Source organism: Chlorocebus sabaeus, chromosome 18, assembly GCF_047675955.1.
Source record: "Chlorocebus sabaeus isolate Y175 chromosome 18, mChlSab1.0.hap1, whole genome shotgun sequence".
Taxonomy (NCBI): Eukaryota; Metazoa; Chordata; class Mammalia; order Primates; family Cercopithecidae; genus Chlorocebus; species Chlorocebus sabaeus.
In genome coordinates, this window is record NC_132921.1 from 17093228 (window position 1) to 17119068 (window position 25841).

The 25841-nt window shown below is 43.8% G+C and overlaps 1 protein-coding gene across 2 annotated transcripts in view; it reads left to right on the forward strand.

Annotated features, from left to right (window-relative positions):
- Window positions 1–851: 851 nt before the first annotated feature.
- BCL2 (BCL2 apoptosis regulator) overlaps window positions 852–25841 on the forward strand; it is a 198758-nt gene continuing 173768 nt past the window's right edge. Inside the window, exons 1-2 of one of the 2 annotated variants that reach the window (XM_073006249.1) lie at window positions 852–1733; window positions 1955–2825. In XM_073006249.1, the coding sequence (XP_072862350.1) occupies window positions 2241–2825 (585 nt within the window). In that variant the 5' untranslated portion in view covers window positions 852–1733; window positions 1955–2240. The remainder of the gene's footprint in view (window positions 1734–1954; window positions 2826–25841) is intronic. The other variant, XM_008013867.3, reaches the window with a different exon arrangement.

The window sequence follows — 25841 nt, forward strand, 5'->3', positions numbered from 1 at the left end:
AGCGCTGAGGTCCCACTGCTCGGGGCGCGGCATTGGCCTGGGTCTTCCCCAGGCGGCCGAGCGCTGGTAACACGGCGTGTGTGTGTGTGTGTGTGTGTGTAGGCGCGTGTACACACTCTATACACGGCTAGAAAGGGTCCAGGCGACACACACACTCCCACATACACGGCTAGAAAAGGTCCAGGCGACACACACACACACACACACACACTCCACACACATGGCTAGGAAGGGTCCAGGCGGTTCCCGGCGCTTTTCCAGCCCTTGTTTTCATGGCGCACCCTCCCGCCAGCAGCCCCCCTCCGCGCTCCGTCGCCCGCCCGGCCCGGCCGCGTGCGGTTCCCCGGGAGCCCCCACCCCGTCGTGGACCCCGGCGACCACCGAGTCCGCGCCCCGCCCGCCGCAGGCCTGAGCAGAAGGCCCCGCGCACACCCACCGCGCCGCGGCCGCGCGGGAGGCCTGCGCCGTACGCGCCACCCACCGGCCGGGCCCCGCGGGCGCAGCGGAGCGGGCGGGTGGCCGACCCGGGCGCGCCCTCCCCATCCGCGGCCCCGCGCGCCATGTGCCCCCGGCTGGACGCGCCACTCCCGGGCCGGCCGCGGCGCCTTTAACCCGGGCTAGGGAGCGGGGCGGAGGGGGCGGTCGGGTGGCTCAGAGGAGGGCTCTTTCTTTCTTCTTTTTTTGAATGAACCGTGTGACGTTACGCACAGGAAACCGGTCGGGCTGTGCAGAGAATGAAGTAAGAGGACAGGCACCCCCGCCCCGCGCCCGCCCCCTTCCTCCCGCGCCCGCCCCTCCGCGCCGTCCGCCCGCCCGCCGCGCTCCCGCCCGCCGCTCTCCGTGGCCCCGCCGCGCTGCCGCCGCCGCTGCTGCCAGCGAAGGTGCAGGGGCGCCGGGCCCTCCCCGCCCGCGGCCGTCAGCGCTCGGAGCGGGCTGCGCGGCGGGAGCTCCGGGAGGCGGCCGCCGCCAGCGCCGCGGCGCAGGAGCAGGAGGAGGAGAAAGGGTGCGCAGCCCGGAGGCGGGGTGCGCCGGTGGGGTGCAGCGGAAGAGGGGGTCCAGGGGGGAGAACTTCGTAGCAGTCATCCTTTTTAGGAAAAGAGGGAAAAAATAAAACCCTCCCCCACCACCTCCTTCTCCCCACCCCTCGCAGCACCACACACAGCGCGGGCTTCTAGCGCTCGGCACCGGCGGGCCAGGCGAGTCCTGCCTTCATTTATCCAGCAGCTTTTCGGAAAACGCATTTGCTGTTCGGAGTTTAATCAGAAGAGGATTCCTGCCCCCGTTCCCGGCTCCTTCAGCGTCCCCCCTCCCCTGTCTCTCTCCTGGGGAGGCGTGAAGCGGTCCTGTGGATAGAGATTCATGCCTGTGCCCGCGCGTGTGTGCGCGCGTGTAAATTGCCGAGAAGGGGAAAACATCACAGGACTTCTGCGAATACTGGACTGAAAATTGTAATTCATCTGCCGCCGCCGCTGCCTTTTTTTCTCGAGCTCTTGAGATCTCCGGTTGGGATTCCTGCGGATTGACATTTCTGTGAAGCAGAAGTCTGGGAATCGATCTGGAAATCCTCCTAATTTTTACTCCCTCTCCCCCTCGACTTCTGATTCATTGGGAAGTTTCAAAGCAGCATAACCGAAGAGTGCTGAGGATTGATGGGATCGTTGCCTTATGCATTTGTTTTGGTTTTACAAAAAAGGAAACTTGACAGAGGATCATGCTGTTCTTAAAAAATACAAGTAAGTTCTCTGCACAGGAAATTGGTTTAATGTAACTTTCAATGGAAACATTTGAGATTTTTTACTTAGAGTGCATTCGAGTAAATTTAATTTCCAGGCAGTTTAATACATTCTTTTTAGCCGTGTTACTTGTAGTGTGTATGCCCTGCTTTCACTCTGTGTATACAGGGAAATGCACCTGATTTTTTACTTATTAGTTTGTTTTTTCTTTAACCTTTCAGCATCACGGAGGAAGTAGACTGATATTAACAATACTTACTAATAATAACGTGCCTCATGAAATAAAGACCCGAAAGGAATTGAAATAAAAATTTCCTGCATCTCATGCCAAGGGGGAAACACCAGAATCAAGTGTTCCGCGTGACTGAAGACACCCCCTCGTCCAAGAATGCAAAGCACATCCGATAAAATAGCTGGATTATAACTCCTCTTCTTTCTTTGGGGGCCGTGGGGTGGGAGCTGGGGCGAGAGGTGCCGTTGGCCCCTGCTGCATTTCCTCTGGGAAGGATGGCGCACGCTGGGAGAACAGGGTACGATAACCGGGAGATAGTGATGAAGTACATCCACTATAAGCTGTCGCAGAGGGGCTACGAGTGGGATGCGGGGGATGTGGGCGCCGCGACCCCTGGGGCCGCCCCCGCACCGGGCATCTTCTCCTCCCAGCCCGGGCACACGCCCCATCCCGCCGCGTCCCGGGACCCGGTCGCCAGGACCTCGCCGCTGCCGACCCCGGCTGCCCCCGCCGCCGCCGCGGGGCCTGCGCTCAGCCCGGTGCCACCTGTGGTCCACCTGACCCTCCGCCAGGCCGGTGACGACTTCTCCCGCCGCTACCGCCGCGACTTCGCCGAGATGTCCAGCCAGCTGCACCTGACGCCCTTCACCGCGCGGGGACGCTTTGCCACGGTGGTGGAGGAGCTCTTCAGGGACGGGGTGAACTGGGGGAGGATCGTGGCCTTCTTTGAGTTCGGTGGGGTCATGTGTGTGGAGAGCGTCAACCGGGAGATGTCGCCCCTGGTGGACAACATCGCCCTGTGGATGACTGAGTACCTGAACCGGCACCTGCACACCTGGATCCAGGATAACGGAGGCTGGGTAGGTGCACTTGGTGATGTGAGTCTGGGCTGGGGCCACAGGTTGGAGGTGCGGGGGTTGGAGTGCGGGTGGGCTCCTGAGGCAAGGGGAGGCCGTGGAGCCGGCGAAATAAAATCAGGGTTGTTGCTTCCCGGCGTCCCTACCTCTTCCTCTGGATAAAGCGTTCCCTCCCCACCTGACCGATAACGCCTGCCATCTAAGTCTTTAACTTGCTTGCTAGTCGTGGAGATCCAAAGAGCCAGCGTTTGTAATCCAGTGGGGTGTGGTGGTAAATGGTACCCCCTTCGGTGTTTCTCAAGCTGGAGGTCCAGGAGTCCCCAGGACCACCGTTTCCTGGCTTGAGCAGCTTGTTGGAACCAGAGGGAGGTTTCAAGGACTGCTTATGAACCAGATGCCAGGTTGGGTCTTGACAGTCTGCATCCCAAACAAGCTCCTCTGAAACAAGTCCCTTGTACACTAAAATTTGAGAACAACCTAATTAGAAGAATAAACTCCACAGAAAACCAAGGGCATCATCACTCGGTAAAATTTTCTGAAAGAGGAAAACCAATGTAAGTCTTTTTCCCTGGAAAACTTAGTTGTGTTTGTAAAGAGCTAAGTTGACATTCCAAAGTCCTTGGACTGGAATCTCCAGTGTGTGCCATATTCCCAGTGGGCGTGATGAGGTGTCTTGAGGAGTATTAGGCTATGGCTTTGCTACCGTCAGTGACAGAATTTGCATCGGCTGCATTCTTTGTGTTCTATAATTTGTGTATGATTTACCAATTTGCTAGAATGCTAGAATCTTGTTTTTCACAACCTAGAATCGACCTAATTTGGTGATCTCCTGAAAAAATTTGCATGTAGGTATCTATGTAAAATGTAGAAGAATTGATTCTTAGCTGTGGATTCTCATGCCCTGACTTTAGTTGAAGTGATTGATATCTGTGGCTTTGAAGAACATTTGTGAGATGATCTTTTTCTGGTACTGTGCTAGACAGAGCTTTCGTCATTATACCATACAATTGCACTTTTCTGAGATTCTTTGCGGGGGGTAGTGGTGCAGTTCCTAAGAGTCAAGGATTGTAATGGAGATCTATATCTCATATCTAAAATGATGAATTTATGAAAAAGTATTCTTGTCTGAAGTTTTTGTTTTGTTTTGTTTTACACTTTTTGTTTTAATCTGAAGAGTTATCTTTGAAAAACAGGATGCAATTCAGTGCTTCCTCTTATAGCCTCTTGGGAGAATTACTAATGTCATTATTTTATAGGACATAATAGGAGCAAAAAGCCTAGAAATGACTGCAAGTGGATTAGATGTCAAGAAGCATACTACATGTTTTTATTACATTTTACAAAGTGTGCTCATATTAAGAGGCCAAATAGAGAAAAGGCCAAGAAAAGTAGATGATTGATGTGAACATCTGATCTTATTTGACCAAAGTTGACAAAATATTGATGCCACTGTTTGGTGTTTAAAAGTAAGATTAATTAAAATACCCCAATTTAAATTTCTAAAATTTAAATTTCTAAAATTTAAATGCTCTTCTCGAATTGTTTGTTGAGATCTCACATTATCAGATGTTTAGTAATTCTGGAAGAATTTACTAAAGGGTGAAAAGAATGTTTTTGTTAAATATTTGGTTAAGTAGGTGGTTTGATTTTTAATCACTATAACCAAAAGGGTTGGGACTTCCAGACTCCAAAAGGATCCTTTTAAACCAAAGTAAAACTGATTTAATAGTTTTGCTATTTCATATTTTTATGAAAAATTCACATTTAAAAATTTTCTTTCTAGTTGAAATAAATCCAACGTGGTAACTGGTATCTGTCTATCAAGTAAGTTAATAAAAACGTGGGGAACAGAGACACATGTTTATGATAGAAATTAAGATACAACCTTGATACTTGTTGCTGAATTTCAGTGTGTTACCATCTCATGTAACTGAAGTTTCTTTTTAAGTAAAGGCTCACTTTTTTCTTTTTTTGAAACAGAGTTTTCATAGTAGACCTATCTTTGTGGTCAACAGGTATCTGAGGTTGATAAATGTAGAGGCTACATTTTATGTTGCCAGACCGCAAGGACACACCGTAGAACATGATAAAAAATTTGGACAAAACTGCTTCTAGTAAAAATAAATCATGTAGAAGCACAGATGGTTGATGGTAAAATATGTAATAGCTTTCAGAACAATGCATAGATGGTGACTATATAGGAAAACAACGGAATTTAGAGAAAAAAATACATATATGCCAGGAAATGCACTCATAGGACACTTTGGAATAAAAGTGCTAGTGTTTGAGAATGATAAATGATTGGCCTATCATTTCAAATGTGCATTATTAATCTAAAAGTCATTTAAGGCATTTGGCATACAGACAGATTTTCTTCAAATTTACGCCAATTGGGGTTACATCTCTAATAATATGTTGTATTTTATAGTGTAAAGTAGTCTTAATGGTAAAGCTTCAGAAGAGAGCTAGCATATTTTCTTGACATGTGACAATAATCTGCACTGTCCCCAAGGCTCGGTGGATCAGCCCATCTCCTAAATACTACACTGAATACTCCTGGCTTTAGACTTCAGGTCATTTCTTTTGCTTTGCTGCTGCTCCTAGAAGATGAGAACCTTGTGAGGCTGAGGCAATCTATTTGACTTTTGTGTTCCGTAACATGGAGAAATCAGGTCCTTGGAACGATCAGCCTCTGACAGATTGTCCCAGAAGACTACAAATTAAATAAAGACTAAAGAAGTAATTGGCTGTAGAGTGGAGTGTGACTTTATTCCTAAGTCTGAATAAGGCATTATGTGGCATCCAGAGAGAGGCAGGACAGAGGAAGCAGTGAGAGAGCAGCAATTCTAGAAAATGTGGATACCTTGCTGCTCAGTGTGGCTTATAGACAGTAGCACATGCATCCCCGGGAGCTTCTTAGAGATGCAAAATCTCAGCTCCCACCCCAGAGCTACTGAGTCAGAATATGTGGTTTGTGTGCACGTTAAAGTTAGCGATGCTGGCTACCATCCTTGGTTCCTGGTGGCATCTTTTAGGAAGAGTTGCTACCTGAGATGGATTCTGCATTGTCCCCTTCCAGTGGCCTTAAAGATCTACAGTGTTACTTGGAATACTGAATATTTCCCAGATGTCCCCTATTGTGATCTGACTTTAGGAAGACATAAATTGGGATGAAGGAGAGATAGCAAGCAGGTAGATTAACTATAAGCCCAGTCTTCTCATGAATATTTTTCATAGTAGTTATACAATTTATATTGGCATCACTGGTCCCATTAAAAAGTAAGATAGCTTTTCTTCTTCAATTAAAGGCAAGAGAATTAGCTCTTTTAATAGCTGTTAGTTATTATTTTATCCCCTCATAACACAGTTTAAATTCTGTAAATGACTTTAGTGACCTTGCAACTTCTTTAAGACAAAGAGACTCTTGCAGGCAAGGGGCTGAGTTTTGGGTAAGTGATGGTGAGTGACCCTCTAAACTGAGAACTGTGGTGACATTCGACTTTGTGTCTTTGGAGAGAGTGAGATATGGACCACCAGAAGAATGAGATGATCCGGACAAGAGATTGTAGGAGATTGGCTTTATTCTATTGATGAAATGGTAATCCAACTTATTTTTTGGTGTTGGTGGTTTAGGAAGATAGGAACTTCTCCACACCTGGTAGAGTTCAGCTGCCTTTTGGTTAGTCAGCAAGCAGTTTTTCCTTTCTCAATGCCGTCTACATCCAGCAAAACATTTGATTAACTGGAAAGCAATACCATTCTCATGCCAGTGTACAAATTACACGAAAGAGCATCATTTTTCTAGTGTCTGAGGATTGGCTGCTTATGGCCAATTTTGGCAGCAAAACGATAGGATTAAAAATAGCTTGAAGATGATCTAGTCTTAAATAATATATTTCATGATGAACTTTCCTGGGAAAGTGCATCTTTCTGCCTGCAAGAATCACATGACCCTTTCAATAATGTATTTAGTAGAAAAAAACACATTGTTTCTCGTAGAGTTTTCAGTCATGTGCTGTGGTGTGATTGTTTCTGGACCTTCATAAAATTTTATAGTTAACTGAGTTCTCTTTTCTGTTTTAGGGCCTTTGTTGCTATTTAATGTCCATTGAAAACATGGCTTTCTTTTGTGCATTCTGTTACTTTCAGGTGTACTTTCTTTTTTTTTTTTTTTTTTTTTTTGAGGCGGAGTCTTCACTCTGTCACCCAGGCTGAAGTGCAGTGGCTCGATCTCGGCTCACTGCAAGCTCCGCCTCCTGGGTTAGCGCCATTCTCCTGCCTCAGCCTCCCGAGTAGCTGGGACTACAGGCACCCGCCACCGCGCCCGGCTAATTTTTTGTATTTTAGTAGAGAAGGGGTTTCACCGTGTTAGCCAGGATGGTCTCGATCTCCTGACCTCGTGATCCGCCCGCCTCGGCCTCCCAAAGTGCAGGGATTACAGGCGTGAGCCACCGCGCCCCGCCTCAGGTGTACTTTCTAATGAGAATGGATTGCCCTTTTTAGCAATCTTTGATTGAACTGGTACATTTCAGATTACTTAAATGTCATCAGGCCACACAGCATACCAGGTAACAGAAAGCCATAAATTAAAAAAAAAAAAAAAAAAAAAAAGGCAAGCAAAATTCTTGTAGTTTTTTCTTATCTCTGTTCCCAGCCCTATTGCGCTGTTTGGAGGGATAATAAGCCGATTCTTGAGCGAGTGTGTGGGTGCTGCATGTTAACCATGGTGCTTCCCCCCAGCATACCTCCGCACCCTTTTCTAAGGTCACTCATTATGTCTCAGCAATAGTTTAGCAAAGCAGTTTCTCAGCAGAAGTGCATTTGTGCTAGAAAACAACACTGTCTTTGTAGTGTACAAGTAGAAAGTTTTCTTTTTCCCCCAGAGATATATTGTATTTGAGATTCAAAGGTTCTGTTCAACCTTTTTAAGGTAATCTAATATCACCTTATTCAGGTATAACAGTAACTTCTCAATCTGGTCATCCTTTCTGTCAACTACATATAGGAGACGACTCAGTGAATTTACCCCAGTATGAAGTTTCTCTTTCATGCCTCTTGGTTTGGCTTAAGCAACCTTAATGTTTGATGTCGAAGCAGGATTAATGATGAAAATCATCCAAGGACTGAGACAGTTATTCCACAGATGTGATTGCCAGTCTTACATGAGTCCTGCCCTGGGTTAGGTTGGAGGCACGGGAAAAAGAGCTTTGCCTCTGCCCTGGATAAACTCACAGGCTAGTGTTGCAGGCGTCTTAAGAAACTCGTAGTTACTGTACAGCCTGATAAGCGTGATCCTAGACTCAGAGACTTAGAGGGAAAAAGCAAATAACTATAACTTATTTTGCATGTACTTCGATCTTGGTCTAAGAATGTTATTTCTGACTATATGACTGTCCATGTGTGCATTAGGCCTAATTTAAATAGGGCCAAATGTAGGTACTTTTAGAAATACTGTATAACGTAGACATATGCTTAAGAGAACTGAAAGGCAGGGGGAGTTCCCTTGTTAAATATTAACCCACTAAGCACTATTTATGCATACTGAGAAGACTTAATAAACACCAGTCTACAATTTCTAAAGCATTTCATTAATTCTTTTTAAGTAAAAGACAATCAAGGCTCTGATTAGAGTGACTGGAACAGGGTAATTTGAAGAACTGTCTTTCTTAGATAACTCTTGTATGCCAAAAAATACAAGTAGGTTTTGAACCAGAACAGGGGCTCTTCCTTTGAGGAGGGGAAAAACAAGCTTCTGTTTTCCTTTGGTTTGAGGTTCTATTACTGTTCTATTTGTCTAGACACTTCTATGATGCTAGTTACAGAAATTCACAGTCCATTGTAACACTGGCCTTTTTGGGCGTGTGGTCCTGTTCATTTAAATGGAGACTGTAAAACTTTCAAAATGCCAACAACGCCGTTTTCACTTAAAAACGTATTTTTATAGATTGTCACTTGTTGTTCTGATATATGCCCAATTCTGTATATTCCATAGCATTATTTCTCTGCCCTCCATTTGCCAGACAAAAGATATACCCATCTGTCCTTCGGTGTGAATAAGGAATGATTATTCCTCTCTCTTCCAAACCATGGGACTTCCTTATAGGCGCCACCACCCCCCTGACCATCCCCTACCTGCCTTGTCATTCCACCGGAGAGGGACCTCTCAGGTGTTAGCTCCTTGTTAACTTCCAATTAGTGAAGGGTAGGATTTACCTGAAGAAAACCATAATGCGCTTAGATACTAGCGAAAAGGAGCAGAAGTGGGGCGTCTCATCAAAGTGAGAGGATAACCCTCACCCCAAACTTGCTGCAGGCAGCTGGGCAGGTCAAAATTCTGTGACCAGATACTGTCCTTTACCTCCAGAGATTATAAACTTTAACCTGTGCAGAGAAAAGATAGTATCTGCTGGCAAAATTTGTACTTGCTTTGATTCCTCTAGTGCAAGATTATAGTGGGGTTCTACGTGAGCCTTCAATAAATGTTTGACTAACTAAACTAAAATAGCTTAGGGTAAGGACTACTTCCCCAAACGCCCTTTTAAATATGTGAGAAAGGGAATCTCCCTGACATACTGGTATGACCATTCGTAGCAATATACTGAGAGTGACTTGGGTGATTTTCTCGGGCGATCAACCACATTCCTTGAGCAGGTTAACTATGGAGACACCTGCCCTTGAGCATCGTGTTTGGGCCACATGCGTCAATGGGGAAATTTGTGTTTCCATTCTGCTTCTTGTTTTGCCTTCACAACTTCAGGGATGGAACCGTATTCCATTTTTAGTTAATAATCAGCTCTCTGGGGCTTCCATGTAATGAGTCAGAAACTTATGACTGACTCCACTCTGCCCTTTATCATGTCTCCCAAAAACAACCCGAGAACCCACTGCGTCAAGTGAAGCTTTAATTTTTCAGGGGAGGTTTTTTCCATTGAGACCAATACATCTTTTCTTGTGACAGATCCAGTTACTATATTTCTTTATTTTTAACTGTCGAAAAGACAGTTAAGCTGCAACAGAATATGGTGAGTTTACCAATTTTAATACTTGGAGCACCAAACAAAGGATCAGTGTTGCGTGCTGTCTTTTCTTGACTTTTTCCAGCTCTCCTTAGCAGATAACTAGGATGATTTTTTTTTCTGCTTTACAACATGATGAATGCTATATCTCTATATTAACTCTGAAATTGAATTGCAGCCAAATATTCCTCTCAGCTGCATTAGAATTTTCTAAGAGAACATGAGACATATACTTAGTCCTCTTAGTTCAATGCTATATCTCAGATATATTGATATCTGATTTACAATTAAAATAGGAATAAAATTAAGTACAAATTATTTCATCAGCTTTAAATATAGATTTGTCTTTTTGGAAAAAAAAAAAAGCGAGTCCATAAAGGATGGCAGCACTGGCATTTTTGGATGTAAAATTTCAGGTCTATCTCCTAGCCATTTCCTTTATGGATTCCTGCCAGCATCTTTAAGCACACACACACATACACACGCTGAAGACACACAGAGAAGTTTTGAGGTATTTTATAACAAAATTATAAGAATAGGGAGACAAAGCCACTTACTAAACATTAAAGTGATAGTATAAGAAGAAAATGATTTGAAGAAGTCCTAATTGAGGGAAATGAGCAATTGTCCACAAAACTTAACCCTGGGTTCCCAGGAACCAGGGTAGCGATGGCCATGGAGAGGGTTTTCAGGATCTGATTATGTAGGAAAATATACACACTAACTTTTTTCATTGAAAAAGCATTTATTGAGACCCTACCCCATGCAGCGCTTTATGCTAGGTGCTTTAGTGAAGCGCAAAAATGTCTAAGATAACTTTTGCCTTCAAGGAACTTACCAATCAGTAGGGGACCAAGACAAGGATGCAAATCACTGTAATCCTGGACGATGTATGGTAGACAGAGAGGCCCAACCCAGCTACAGTGGTATCTGAAGAGTTTCATGCCGGAGATAATTTTAAGACAAGTTTTAGCGAACAGGCTGGCGATATGGGGAGACGGTCTTTCGGGTAGTGGGAACTGGAGGTGTCAAAGCAGGCATGAATGTGTGAGGTGTGTTTGGGGAATTGTGGAGAGTCTGATTTGACTGGGACATGGTGAACTCTCCTTAGATAACTCCATAGTCTTGAGAACTTACCACTGCATACTAAGCTGTGAAACTCGTACATACAGCCCTCCCTATCTTTGGGTTCCACATCCATGGATTCAACCAACTGTGTATCAAAAATATCTGGGGTAGGGCAGGTACAGTGGCTTAGGACTTTAATCCCAGCAATTTGGGAGGCCAAGGTGGGTGGATCACTTGAGGTCAGGAGTTCAAGTCCAGCCTGGCCAACATGGTGAAACCCCACCTTTACTAAAAATAAAAAAAATCAGCCAGGTGTGGTGGTGGGTGCCTGTAATCCCAGCTACGTGGGAGGCTGAGGCAGGATGATTGCTTGAACCTGGGAGGCAGAGGTTGCAGTGAGCCGAGATCTTGCCACTGTACTCCAGCCTGGGGGACAGAGACTCTGTCTCAATAAATAAATAAATAAATAAATAAATAAAGTATGTAGGAGGATGTGCATATGGAAGTACTACTCATTTAATATCAGGGACTTGAGCATCTTCAGATTTTGGTATCCAATGGGGGTTCCCAGAGCCAATCCCCTGAGGTTACCGTGGGATGGCTGTGTTTAACTGTACCAGCGGTGTTGAAAGGATGTTGCAAAGGTTCTGAGACAAGGCAGGATGTGTGGGTTTGAGGAAGATTGACAGTGACTGAAGCTGGACGGGGAGACCAGGTGCGAGGTCTGAAGCACCTGGAATGGAAAGGACAGGACAGATGTGGGCATACTGCAGGTGTAGAATCAAAGGACAGACAGCAGGTCGAATATGAGGAATAATGGAGGGAAAGAATCAGGACTCAAGTGCCATCCTGACTGGCTCAAAAAATGATACAGTCTTCCAGAGAGAAAGGAAAGATAACAACAGTTACTGCTTTGTGGGGTACATGTGATGAATTTCATTTTGGACATTCCCAGTGGGATATCCAAGTGGAAATGCCCAGTAAGCCTTGGACATGAGGATCTGGCGCTCAAGAGAGAAATTGAGGCTGAACCATAATATGTCTTTCCCTCGAATCATGTAGGTTTCTCTTTTGCCTTCTTTCGTTGCCTAAAGTGGTCCTAACTGCTACTGCTGATGCTGTCTTCATTTGCAACTGCTGTTTGCACCCCACCTTTTCCCAAAGGTAATCGGTAGACTTGCACTTGCATGGATTGGGTTAAGGTGGTTAACTTGAAGCTTTAGTGTTCAAAGCTTGGTTTCCCACTACCAGTTTGCCAACTTAATGAATACTTCGACTTTAATCAAATTAGTATTGTTCCAAATGTTCCAATAGTATCTTCTATGTGTGACTCTAGGTCTTACAAAATCAAGGTGTCCTTTCTCACTGGGACTTCCTTATTGATAAAATATTTCTTCTATTAAATTCAACCTGGCACCAGGCATGGTAGGTAATAGGCACACACAATGATTGTTTATTGAATGAAGGAATAAAATGATTATGTTAGAGGCATTTTGAGCAATTCATCCCAAGCAGCTACTTCTCCTACTTCTTTTATTATAGTGTGTGTTTGTGTGTGTTTCTGAAATGTCCCATCCTACAGGTTCATTAATATTTAAGAGAAATGAAAGAAGAAAAATACCTATTAAGTGTTTTGATTTCATCCTTTTCATTGAATTGAAAAAGTATATCATTTATTCCTAAAGAGAAATCTAGATTTTGCTTTATATTAAACATTTGACATGTATTGGACCTTAAGGCTAATATAGATACCAGCCTGTTGGTTGTCACATTCTATCTGTTTATACAAAGGTTGTAGACACACAGTCTATGTACATATGCCTAGTCGCTCTCATTCCTTTTGTTTCATATCTCAAGCCTAACCCGGACTGAAAAGGTTTTGAAGGCTGAGATTATTCATCACCCTATCATTATAGAAAGCAGAGCTGGCCCAAGGTTCTCGCAGTGGGAGCAAGGTGGATTTTAACTCTGGTCAGTGTTGTAGCTCAAATACAAAAAGAAGTGCAGCATAAAAGTCACAAGGATAAATGGTCCCCTCGTTCTTCTCCCATAAAAACAGGCAGCCAATTGAAGGTGGAAGTCAGTACAGTTCAGCATTCCCAGAGGCGAGAGAACCTAAGATTTCCTTTCTAAAGACACTGCTCAACAAGAAGACCACCTGGGATGTCTCACATAAAACGACTGGCCTGGCAGCTTTTGGCTAAGTTCTCTATTCTGGTTCAAGCCAGCATCACAGCCTATCTGTGGTTTTAACAACTGATGGAATTTGTATTTTGAGCACCCTCATCCCTTGGCATGAAGCAAACTCAAAGCATTGTTGCTCATCAGTTGTCATCTGTTTGAGAAAGACTTTGATTTGTTTACTTGTAGTGAAGCTTGACCATACTTCTCCAGGGGCTTTTAAAAAAGATGAATGTGTCAGCTTGTAGATTTGTCCCCATGAATGAAACCACAAGCAAATTCTCTTCTCTCTTCCAGCCTCCCTTCCTCCCTCTTGTTTCTTCAGTGGCCATCTGCGCATTATGTTCCCACTGCCAGGCCCTCTTCAAGCGGCTTATCTATGAGTGAATTCAGAAACTTCAAATTATAAAGGACACCCAGATAATTGGCCTGTTCTCCAAAGTATCTGTCCCCTGTGCTGCTGCCAGATTCCTTCTTAATGAATACATCCAGTGACAGTGGGATTCTTGAGCTTGTCCGTATCTGTGAGAAAATGAGCTCCCCTGCTTTGTAACAGCTTGTGGCTCAGGGAAAAAAAATGACAGCCATTGCACAAGTTTCCTTTGAATGTAGTTTTCTTTCCCATAAATGATACTTTGAGAATACAGTTAAGGGGTTATTAGTTTTCTATTTCATGCTTGGCCTGTGTGTGAGAATAACACAAGCTGTCACTGCAAATCAGTAGCTAAAAATGCTTTGTCTGGTTAATGTGAACATTTAATATTTGGCTCAATTAAAAGTTAACCGATGAAAGTACATGTCATTGGAATTTGAAAATACCTTTTGTGCGGAATACTTAAAGGGCATGACCCGTGACTAAGCCAGTGCTTTTAAAATATGGAGAATATGGGGAGATTTAATATGAGTTGGGATACTTGACTCTTCTTTAAAACCTGTCTACCTGTTTGGCATGACAGGACATTGATAGAGTGGGCTCATTGTTATGGCGAAGGATCCGCTTGCACCTCTGTGTTTTTAAGTGGGTAATTGTGTTTTTGCACCTAGTCACATGATTAAAACAGACAGAACAAGAGATCAGTTATTCATTTATACCATACTTTAAAAAAAATCGAGCCAGGGCCTGGAGAAGTGGGAAGTGAGAGCAAGAGGGGGATGGCTGATAGTCTAGGGGCAGGGGTGTCCAATCTTTTGGCTTCCCTGGGCCACATTGGAAGAAGAAGAAGAATTGTCTTGGGTCACACGTAAAATACACTAACGCGAATGATAGCTGATGAGCTAAAAAAAAAAAAAAAAAAAAAAAAATACACACACACACAATCATAATATTTTAAGAAAGTTTACAAATTTGTGTTGGGCTGTATTCAAAGCCATCTGCCCGCCATGGGTTGGACAAGCTTGGTCTGGGTGAGTGAAGACTGTTCAACAGCAACTGCAGGAGAGCTTGTTTAAAGCTATGAGAAGAGATGCAGCAACAGTGCGGGCATTTATTGGAGTCGAGGAAGTCTTCCCAGGAAGGGGACTGAAGCCTGAAGTGTGAGCAGGAATCAATGTAGTGAAGTGGGTGGGAGGAACCAAGTATGGCCCCAGGCAGAACTTCGGGAACAAAGGCCAGAGGCAAGCGGCCACAGGGTGGACTGCAGGAACTGAAGAGTTTTCAGCCTGGCTGGAGTGGAGAGTGCAAGTGGATGGGTCAGAAAGATGATGCTAGAGGTGGCCCACCCTGGAAGAGTTTGTTTCAGATATATCACCCTGACTCCACTCCAGACCGTTAATGAGACGGGGGGAGAAATCAGTGACCAGATAGGAGGCTCTTTCAGCAAACGGGCAAGAGATCAAGTGCCTGACCTTGAGGAGTGGTAGTGGGAACAGCAAGAAATTGCTAGCTTTGCGCAATGATTAGGACTAGAGTGGAGAGATTTTTTGGAAGAGGTAATGATCGACTGAATGCTTCAGAACATGGCTCATTTCTTCCTCAGCTTTGCTGGTCTTTCTGTATAATTTGAGAAGAATGTGGTCATTGTTCTGGTTATATACAAATGCTTTTTTCTGTTTTGTTTGTTTGTTTGTTTGTTGTTTATTTGTTTGTTTTTGGAGATGAGGTCTTGCTCTGTTGCCCAGGCTGGAGTGCAGTGGCACCATATCGGCTCACTGCTGCCTCGAACTCCTGGGCTCAAGTGATCCTCCCACCTCAGTGTCCTGAGTAGCCGGGACTACTGGTGCATGCCACCACACCTAGATAATGTTTGTCTTATCTTTTGTTGAGACAGGATCTCACTTTGTTGCCCAGGCTGGTCACAAACTCCTGGCTTCAAGCAATCCTCCTGCTTCCCAAAGTACTGAGATTACAGGCATGAGTCACCTCACCTGACCTTATACAAATATATATTTTTTCTTATTTCACGTTAAAAAATATTGTCTGGTTAAAAACTCTTATTTTTGTTAGAATTCACCCTGTAATAAATCTTTATTAACTATCATATAGTTAATAAAGTTAATAAAAGTATATTTGAGGAAATATGGTTAATAAAAGTATATTTGAGGAAATAATTCAATTATGAAAGGCAGTTTTCGTAGAATTTTTTTCCAGGTGGAAAAAAAAATGACAGTGATATCTTGCCTTTATGTAGGATTTTAAAGTTTCCAAAAAAAAAAAAAAAATTCCATATCTGTTGGCCCATTTGATCTTCACAACAACCCTAAGCAAGGCAGGTATTGTATTCCAACTTCTCCCTACTTTCCTCCCCATACACACTGTTAGTTATTTGTTTATTCCCATGTAAAGAAGAAAGTTTGGCCAACAAAGGTGTGTAAGAGCCAATAAGCAAAGGAGGAGCTGATATTCATTCCCTGGCTTGGGAATCCAGTATATATTGCTTTATCCTGTGCTGCTTCTCTGGATGTATGTTCATAAGGACACAAGATTGCTTAGTAGAGACTGAAATATATTGCATTTTGAAAACTAGTATAATCTACTGCTTTCTGTCTCAAAAATATTCAGGGAAATTGGAATGCAATCTTTTGTTTCTAGTTACTTTCCCTCCTTTGATTCAGCCTTTGCAGCGTTTCTCATGCTTGCAGCAGAGGGGGATCTAGCTGCTTCCATTTGGTGCCTACACATCAGCTCAAGACCCTGTGACGATGTGCTTGTGAGCCAGGCAGGCTTGGACATGAGCTGAAGGGACAGTAGTAGGACTGATGTGCGAGGTCTCTAACACTTGAAGAGACAGCCCAGTAAAACAACCCCTTTCAACAGGGGCCAATTGGAATTAGATGAACACGTGTGATTGTTTTTGCTTGTTGACACCTGACTAGCAGTGGTGTTACATTGGCATGCTGTTTGCTGCCTTTATTTCTTTGAATCCCTCAGAGTCCTTATTTACTATTTTCAAAGGTTGTAATTAGCTTTAATCAGAAGTGCCCATAGGCATAGGCCTGTAAATGTTGTTCTTCCATCTTTCTTTTTTCTTTTCCCAAGAAAATGCCACATTGGACCATCAGGAAAAATAACTAATGGGTACTAGGCTTGATACCTGGGTGGATGAAATCATCTGTACAATAAAACCCAACAAGTTTACCTATGCAACAAACCTGTACAGGTACCCCTGAACTTAAAATAAAAGTTTAAAAAAATTAAAAAAGGATGTAAACACACACACAAAAAGAGCAAACACTAATAAATATGAAAAAGCCCTTCAGAGTCTTTAAATTTGCTCATAGAGCATTGACTGAGACACTGTCTCCTTTAGTAACTAAATAAAATTTAAAAAATAAAATTGGGCTCCTATTTTTAGGTGACCAAAAATATTTGGTACATGTTTCTTGAATGTTAAAAATGGTGGAGCCGGCTGGGCGCGGTGGCTCAAGCCTGTAATCCCAGCACTTTGAGAGGCCGAGACGGGCGGATCACGAGGTCAAGAGATCGAGACCATCCTGGCTAACCTGGTGAAACCCCATCTCTATTAAAAAATACAAAAAACTAGCCGGGCGAGGTGGCGGGCGCCTGTAGTCCCAGCTACCGGGGAGGCTGAGGCAGGAGAATGGCGGGAACCCGGGAGGTGGAGCTTGCAGTGAGCTGAGATCCGGTCACTGCACTCCAGCCTGGGCGACAGAGTGAGACTCCGTCTCAAAAAAAAAAAAAAAAAAAAAAAAAAAAAAAAAAAAGGTGGCGCCTCCATCAGTAGGGTTTCCACAGTGGTAAAGGGCATGTTACTGCAAGTTCATTCCATCAACAAATATTTATAAAGAGCCTACTCCGTGGCAATCATTGTTCTAGGGGTTGGAGCTATAACAGAAAACATGACAGGTAAGAACTCTCCTATCTCTTGTGAATCCCACATTGTGAGGAAGTCAGAAAAGTAAACAACTTAAAAATTAACAATATAACATAAGGGCCACAAAGTAAAGAAAACAGGCCAATGCAAGGTAAGGGTGCTGATGGGACAATATTAACTTCCTCCTGGGTCTTTGAGATTTTTCTAGCAGTACTACAGTTTACACAGAGGAGATTTATTGGGTTTTTCTTCATTAATAGTTGAAAACAGTGTTGTACCTTAAAAATAATAGAGGTATTAGTATAATATAGCCCTTACATCAGTTTAAAATGAGTTACCACGAACAATATAAACTTAGAGACTTTTACTATTTTTGGCTAAAATGTTTAGAGCAGTCTTTTCCTTACCTACTCATCCTCATTTTCCCCATTTCCATTTATCACAACATTGGTCCTTGGCCTCAGTCACTGAAAGTCAGGAGGAAGGAAGGAAATGAATATTTATTGAACCCCGATAGGTGCCAGACCCTGGATTTAACACTTTTAGGGATAGGAGATTATTCAACCTCAGTAACCTCTTCCCGAGGGCAGGAAGTGGATTTATAGATGCGGAAACAGAGGTTCTGCAAAGTCAGGTGACATTGCCTGGTAAGAGGCAAAACCAGCATCCTTTATTTAGGCAATCCAAGTGATGTTCATGTCCTCTGGAACTTAAATTTTTAAAACAAAAATTTAAACAGAAACATATTACAAACGAACAACTTTATGCGTGTGACTTTTTGGGTTCTTTAGGAAGCCAGTTACTCATCTTTAGTTTAATAACTAGAAGGTGAAATCTTTCCTACAACATGGAATTTTAAGTTCTTTCATAGTTAAAAAGTAAATGAAACAACTCTTTTTTCTGTCTCCCTTTCGACTCCTAGAGTCTGTTTAAATAGCCTTTGAAAAATAAGTACTAACCATTGCTTCCTACCAAGACCAGACACCTGATTCAGAAGCTGTCACCGGGGTCAGAGCGTGCATTGGAAAAACAAACCACAGTGCCTTCCTGGTTCCAGAGAAATGATCTCACTGTCAAATTGTAACCTGCCTAATACCTTCATAAAAAGGTGGGGAAAGTCTGCGGTTTTACCTCTGGTATGATCCTTATCCCTTCACTCTTTTTATTTTAGGCATGGCCTTAGTGTTTTTTTTCTTCTAGAGTCCGGAGGTGGAATGACATGTCACTCAGGTTTACAAGATGAGGATGTATCTGTTTTTATATTCAGCTGTAAATTTTATTCTACTTAAAAACAAACCCATCTTCAGCAGCCAGGGCGGATCAAGGGAGAGTTATTTCCATCCCCCTCAGTTTAATTTGGATACATTTGGCCCAGAACAGCATAGTGTTTCCATAATAACATTTGAACAGGATGCCCTTGTGTTATTTGCAGGGCTAAGGGAGTTTCAGCATGGGCCAGGAAACTATTTTCTTAAAAGAAACTTGAACGTGAAATTCTGACAAGATAGGAAACTCTTACTGCATCCTTGCTAAACCTCTACCCCCCCACCCCCGCTCCCCGCTTTCTCATTTATTTATATATCTCTTGTGTTATGAAACACACACAGGTTGAATATTTAACTCACTCTGAATTCATGTGCAGAATAAGTCACTCTTCAGAAGGACAAAAATAATGTTTTAAGTGTTTTGTTTAATAAAGCACGTATTAAAAAATTTCAATTCAGCATCTTCCCTGGGCACAATATGTTATGACTTTTTAGAGTAGAGCTTCATGGTATTTCATAAGGAAGCCAAAAAGGAAGGGAAATTATTATTTGGGCAGAGGGACAATAGTGACCTTTCATTAAGCAAGACAGAGTTCACCACCAGGCTCCCCAAACTCCGGGTTCTGTGTTAGTTGAACTGAACAAGCCACCAACTATTTCCTCTCTCTCTTTCTCTCTCTTTTTATTTGAGATGGAGTTTCGCTCTTGTTGCCCAAGCTGGAGTGCAGTGGTGTAATCTCGGCTCACTGCAACCTCCGCCTCCCGGGTTCAAGCGATTCTCCTGCCTCGGCCTCCCGAGTAGCTGGGATTACAGGCGACTGCCACCACACCGGCTAATTTTTTGTATTTTTTTTTTTTTTAGTAGAGACTGGATTTCATCATGTTGGCCAGGCTGGTCTCGAACTCCTGACCTCAGGTGATCCACCCGCCTCGGCCTCCCCACTAAAGTGCTGGGATTACAGGCGTGAGCCACCGCACCTGACCTCCTCTCTTTTATAGACCAGACTGCTTTAAAAATATTGGTCCAATATCACCTAAAATGTTTCATTTATAAGCCATAACCCAACATTGTAATATTTAAAAGACTGCTTTATGTAGTTTTTATATATCCTTAAGATCCTAATGAATTCAGATAATCACTATTTTTGTTACTTCAGCAGCTTTACATGTGGCCTCTTAGTTCTAGAGTTTGATCTCAGGAGAAGGGAAGAGCAGATTTGGATTCTGTGCCGTGGACAGGCGCACTGGTTTCCCGTGTGAAAAGGACAAAGCGCCGCCCCTTCTGGAGCTCACTTCTCTTTGGGATTATTCATAATGTTCTCCAAGAAGCTTGGAGTGCCTGTTTGTCACCAGTATTGTAATTCGTGAGTAAAAGATCCTTATGACTGCAAAATACATTAGCACCTTCAGAGATTATTGTTTCTTGATGATGGTGTGAATCACAACTAGGAACTAGGATGTCATTTCAGCGCCTTCTGTGCAGAGGGATGTCACGAAGTTCATATGCTAAAGTGCATACCCATTGCTCATAAGAGCTCAGTCACCCTTCTCAACCAGTTCATGTAAAAATATATCTGTATAAATATGCATATGTATGTATGTATGTGGTGTGTGTGTGAGTTAAAATATACATAAAATTTACTATTTCAACCAATTTTAAATGTATAGTTCAGTGTCCTTCAGCACATTTACTTGGTTACATAGACCATTGTTATGTAAGCCATGACTGCCATCTGTTTCCAGCACTTGTTCATCATTCCAAATGGAAACTCTACCCATTAAACTATTAACTCCCTGTTTCTTTTTCACCCCAGTCCTGGGTAGCCACTATTCTATTTTCTGTCTCTATAAATTTGACTCTTCGAGAAAGAATTTGCTTCTTCCCGTAAGTGGAATCAGACAATATTTGTCCTTTTGTGTCTAGCTTGTTTTATCTAACATATTTTCAGAGTTCATCCATGTCGTGGCATGCGTCAGAATTTCATTCCTTTTTAAGGCTGAATAATATTCCATACCATTTGCTTTTTTAAAAGTCCATTTTCTCACAAAATTGGTTATCATTTACCACCCCCCCCGCCCCCGCCAGCCAATAGAAACAGCAAATATATTAAATTAGAATTGACCTGACAGAGGAGGTAATGGAGGCCTATAAATTATTCAAAGAATTATTTTAGAGTTTGACAGCAAGGAAGAAGACAAAAATGCTTTTAAAACCAGCTCAGGAGTCTCTGAGGCTCTTCTGTGTGGGGCAGTCACAAAGATCGCTATGGCTCCTGGAGTTCTCACTGGATCGTAGCACAGGACGATCGTAGTGATTCCTAATGATGCCACTGAGTCATCCAGACAGAGTTATTTTCTGTAGGGAGAGTCAAAGAGTTCAGGGAAAGTGGGTAGTAAGTTGCAGAAATATCTCCATTCCAAATGGTTAAAATTTTTTAAAAGTTTAGGCTTCAGTCATCTGAAAAATTTACTTATGTGAAATGATTCAGTCCAGACTGTAGTGAAAGAGAGGAAGCCCAGCAATATCAAAGTTATATATATATATATATAGCGAAAGAGAGAGAGAGAGAGAGCGAGCGTGCACAAGATCTCCTTCTTTTTTGTTTTTTCTTCAGCAAACTCTTACATATCCTTCAAGCCCAGGCCAAATGGCACCTTCTCTGTGAATATATACGTGTATGTGTGTGTGTCTCTGTGTTAAACAGGCAAAGAGACCTTCAGGGGCGTTTGCTGACTTCCTTCATTCTTTTTCATCTCCTACCTCCCTTTCTAGAGTAGAGAATTAGTAGGACCTTGACTCAAGTGGATAGGGATGTAATTTCTGGGGGGAGTTTTTGCTGCCTTACTGCATCTGAATTATTCTGTCTGTGCATAAATTAAGTGGTACACATATTTAGAAGAGCCAGCTCCCCCGTTGCAGGATGCATAGAGTGGTTTTTGTGAGGAGCTGCTTTGCAGCCTCAACTCTGCCTCCTGACTTCATTTTGAAACCACTGTACAATGAAACGTGGTCATTTGTTTGTTCCACATTCTTTGTGCCTACTGGGTTTCTGGACATGATCTCTGGCCTTGGGGGGGACAGTCTCCTGGGGAAACAGACACACAAACAGATTTATTACAGTCCAGTGAGTTTTTTTCCTGGGAAAGTTAAGGATGGTTTCACAGAGAAGGTGCCATTTGGCCTGGGCTTGAAGGATACGTTAAGAGTTTGTTCAAAAAAAAAAGAAAGAGATCTTGCCGTCTGGAGAATGTGAAAGGGTACCATATGCAAATAAGCAGAGTATTTGAAGGGCCTGCCAAGCTTGGGAATGGCAAAAAGGCCAGAGTGACCAGAAGAGAGGCAGTTGAAGTGGGAAGATAGTGGAGGCTTGCTCTCCAAGGCTCTGTGTGCCCCACCAAGGAGTTTGATTAGATCTTTCCTGCAGTGGGGCCGGGCGCGGTGGCTCAAGCCTGTAATCCCAGCACTTTGGGAGGCCAAGACGGGTGGATCACGAGGTCAGGAGATCGAGACCATCCTGGCTAACACGGTGAAACCCCGTCTCTACTAAAAAAAATACAAAAAAGCTAGCCAGGCGAGGTGGCGGGCGCCTGTAGTCCCAGCTACTGGGGAGGCTGAGGCAGGAGAATGGCGTAAACCCGGGAGGCGGAGCTTGGAGTGAGCTGAGATCCGGCCACTGCACTCCAGCCTGGGCGACAGAGTGAGACTCCGTCTCAAAAAAAAAAAAAAAAAAAAAAAAAAAAGATCTTTCCTGCAATGGAATGCCAGTAATAAAGGTTTCTAGCAGGATAGTAAGTGACATGGCCGGATTTTTTTGTTGATGAAGACACTGCTGGCAGCAGTGTGTTGGTGGCAGTGAGGGCAGCAAGGAGGCCAGATGGGAAGGTGGGGTCAGGTGCCCAAGTGAAGGTGCTGGGCAGCTGCCCCAAGGCATGGGCAGTAGGAACTGCCAGGAAGGGACTACCTGAAAAGGTGTTCTAAGGTGGAATCAACAAGATTGTGCACAGTTGATCGTTGCTGAATACTCAGTGCTTAGCACAAGGAAGCACATAGTAGATGCTCAGTAGTATTGATTGAGTGAATGAATGGACAGGCAGCTGGGCACACATGACGAGCAGTACTAGCAAGTGTTAAAGTGACACCCCAGCTATACTCATGACAGTGATAAAGCAGAGGTTCACATGGCCTGTACTTTGCCCAGTGCTTTCTAAACGTTCTATCGCTATCCGTGCATTTCTTTCTTACAACAGTACTGGGAGGTGGTGGTGTTTTTGTCCTTGTCTTGCAGATGAGAACACTGGGGCTTGCAGAGGGGACTTAACCCAAACAGGAGATTACAGCTGTTTGGGTGGCTGGGCTGGAATTTGAACCCAGGCAGTTTCGGAGTACTTGGTGCCCTTAATTCTGATGCTCTGCTGCCGCCCAGCTTTTGAGCCTTCCAGGAAGCTGCTGCTTTCAAGGCCCCAGAAGTGATGACTCGGGGCAAACCTAAGTGGTGGCAGGATGCAGAGAAGCCTGTTTAGGAAACCATTTATCTCACGTAGACATGCCATCTGAGATGACCTTAGTAGAAATAACAATGGCAATGATAACAGCTCTGCAGCCTTTTCCCTGGCATAAGAAACTAGTTTTGTAATGAAAATGGAATTTCTCTGGGGAATAGTCCTAGAAAGAGATAGGCAGTTGAGATAAAAATAACAAAATATAAACTAGCATTGCATTGTTTTCTGTGTATTTTTCCTTCCACCTTTGTCCTTCTCTGTTGTGTAATTTACCTTGTTCTCTTGGCCATGGGTAGGTTGGGCGTCACTGTGATTTGACTTTTGTCCTGTGGCCCAAAGGAAGGGATGAGTGTGTGCATTTAGGGGTAGCTGTTTGCACCTTGCCTGGAGTTTGCCCTCAACATAGCTAGCTAAAAGGAGAGGCCCTTAAGGGTAAACCTTGCTTTAGGAGTCGAAGCCCTTGGCTTTCTGGAATGAAGGGTGGTGAGTTTGGTTTCCCAGATGGCTTATGGGCCAGAATCTGAGCTCCTTGGCATTCAGGTGTGTGTGCTGTTCTGGATCATTACATCCACAACTGAAGCTGTGTTTTCAAGCCATAGGTCAGAGTCGTGTAAAATAAACTCTTGTCATAACAAAGGATGCGGCAGCCAGATTACAGCTCGGAGTTCCTTCACTCATTTACCCCAGAGGACGCTGATTTTCATGTCAGCATAGGGAAGAGATTCCATTTGTGTGCCGATTCTAATTGGGGGTCTGTCTTGCTCGACCACCCTGGTAAATGGTGGTAAATACTGGTGGCCATAGCAGCACGGAGAGAGAGAGCCGGCCTGGAAACCCAGCCAAGCTCTCTTGGCTTCAATTTTATGCAAATTTGCCTAACAGAATGCAAATGATTTCACAGGAATACAGATCCCAGGGACACGTGCTCATCTGTTTTCAGCAGGGTTCCTGGGCTTTTAGAAGCAGCCGCTTGAGAGGCCAGGAAAGTCCACAGAGAGGCAGGTTCAAGGTGGCTTGCAAAGGAATGGCTCACCCCGTCAGCTGATGCCACGCCTGGAATTTCATTACGAGCAGCGGCTTTCCCTTTGGCAGTCCGCGAGCCAAGACTTCTGTGTTTTGGGAACAGGAAAAGGTCAGCACAGACTAATGCTTTTTCAAAAAGTCCTTTATTCTTCCTCTTATCTCACAGATTTTCTGTGATCACAGTATATATCCAAACATTTACTCATCCCACACATATTGATTGGTCATTTAGTCACTAAAAGGCACTGTGCTAGGCACTGAGAAAAGGCTGCTCTGTGCCACCAAGGTGTGACACCATAACATTGTGTCTAAAATCTACTCCCGCCCTCTCCAGTGCCGTGGCTGTGGCAGCCATTGGCCACCTGTGGCTGCCAGGCTCATGTAATGTGGCTAATCTAAATTGAGATGCGATTGGAGTGTAAAATGCACACCACGTTTACTGGATTTCAAAGAGGTAGTATGATGAATAAATGAATGCAAAATATTTTATCCTTAATTTTTATATTAATTTTGTATTGAAGTGATAATATTTTGGTTGTATTAATTTAATAAACTATATTAAATATGACCACCAGAAAATTTAAAATTACATATGTGGTTCCCATTATATTTCTTTCTGTTTTTTTTTTTTTTTGAGACGGAGTCTTGCTCTGTCGCCCAGGCTGGAGTACAGTGGTGCGATCTCGGCTCACTGCAACCTCCGCCTCCCGGGTTCCCGCCATTCTCCTGCCTTAGCCTCCAGAGTAGCTGGGACTACAGGCGCCCGCCACCACGCCCAGCTAATATTTTGTATTTTTAGTAGAGACGGAGTTTCACCGTGTTAGCCAGGATGGTCTCCATCTCCTGACCTCATGATCCACCCGCCTCAGCCTCCCAAAGTGCTGGGATTACAGGTGTGAGCCACAGCGCCCGGCCGATTCCCATTACATTTCCTTTGTACAGCACTGGTCTAGATTGGTAACCATTTATTGCACAATGTGGTCACCTTTTTATTTCCATAGTTGGATATTACTGTATAGGAGGATAGAAAGATCTTTCGTTTTTTTCCGCAGATGAGCTACAGTTGTGTAACTCTTTTTAAAGTCCATTCATATTCACATTCTTGTGGCTCCCATTGTCAGTCTGCTGAGCTGGGTGGGGAAGGCCTTGCCATACTTTTACAGGTGAGCATAGTGAAGTGTAAGAGGTCGCTGTTGCCAGCCTGCCCTAAGATTTAAGCCAGGAATAAAATTTTAGTAGTTTCTGGGTGGACGTGGTGGTTCATGCCTGTAATCCCAGCACTGTTGGAGACCGAGACGGGAGGATCACTTGAGCCCAGGTGTTCAAGACTAGCTTGAGCAACTTGGCAAAACCCTGCCTCTACAAAACACAAAACAATTAAGCCAGTCATGGTGGTGTGTGCCTGTAGTTTCAGCTGCTTGGGAGTCTGAGATGGGAGGATCCCTTGAGGCTGAGCTGGGAGGTTGAGGCTGCAGTGAGCCATGATTGTGCCACTCCATTCCATTCCAGCCTGGGTGACAGAGTAAGACCTTGTCTCAAAAAAAAGGACTTCAGTAGTTTCTAACTCTTGCCAGCCTGGACCATTACAGCTGGGTTGGGAAGGTTGTAAATAGAACTTTTGACTTCTATTCCAGTGCCTATTAGAAATGTACTAAAATTTATGCACAGAAATACTTACTTTTATTTCTGTACCAA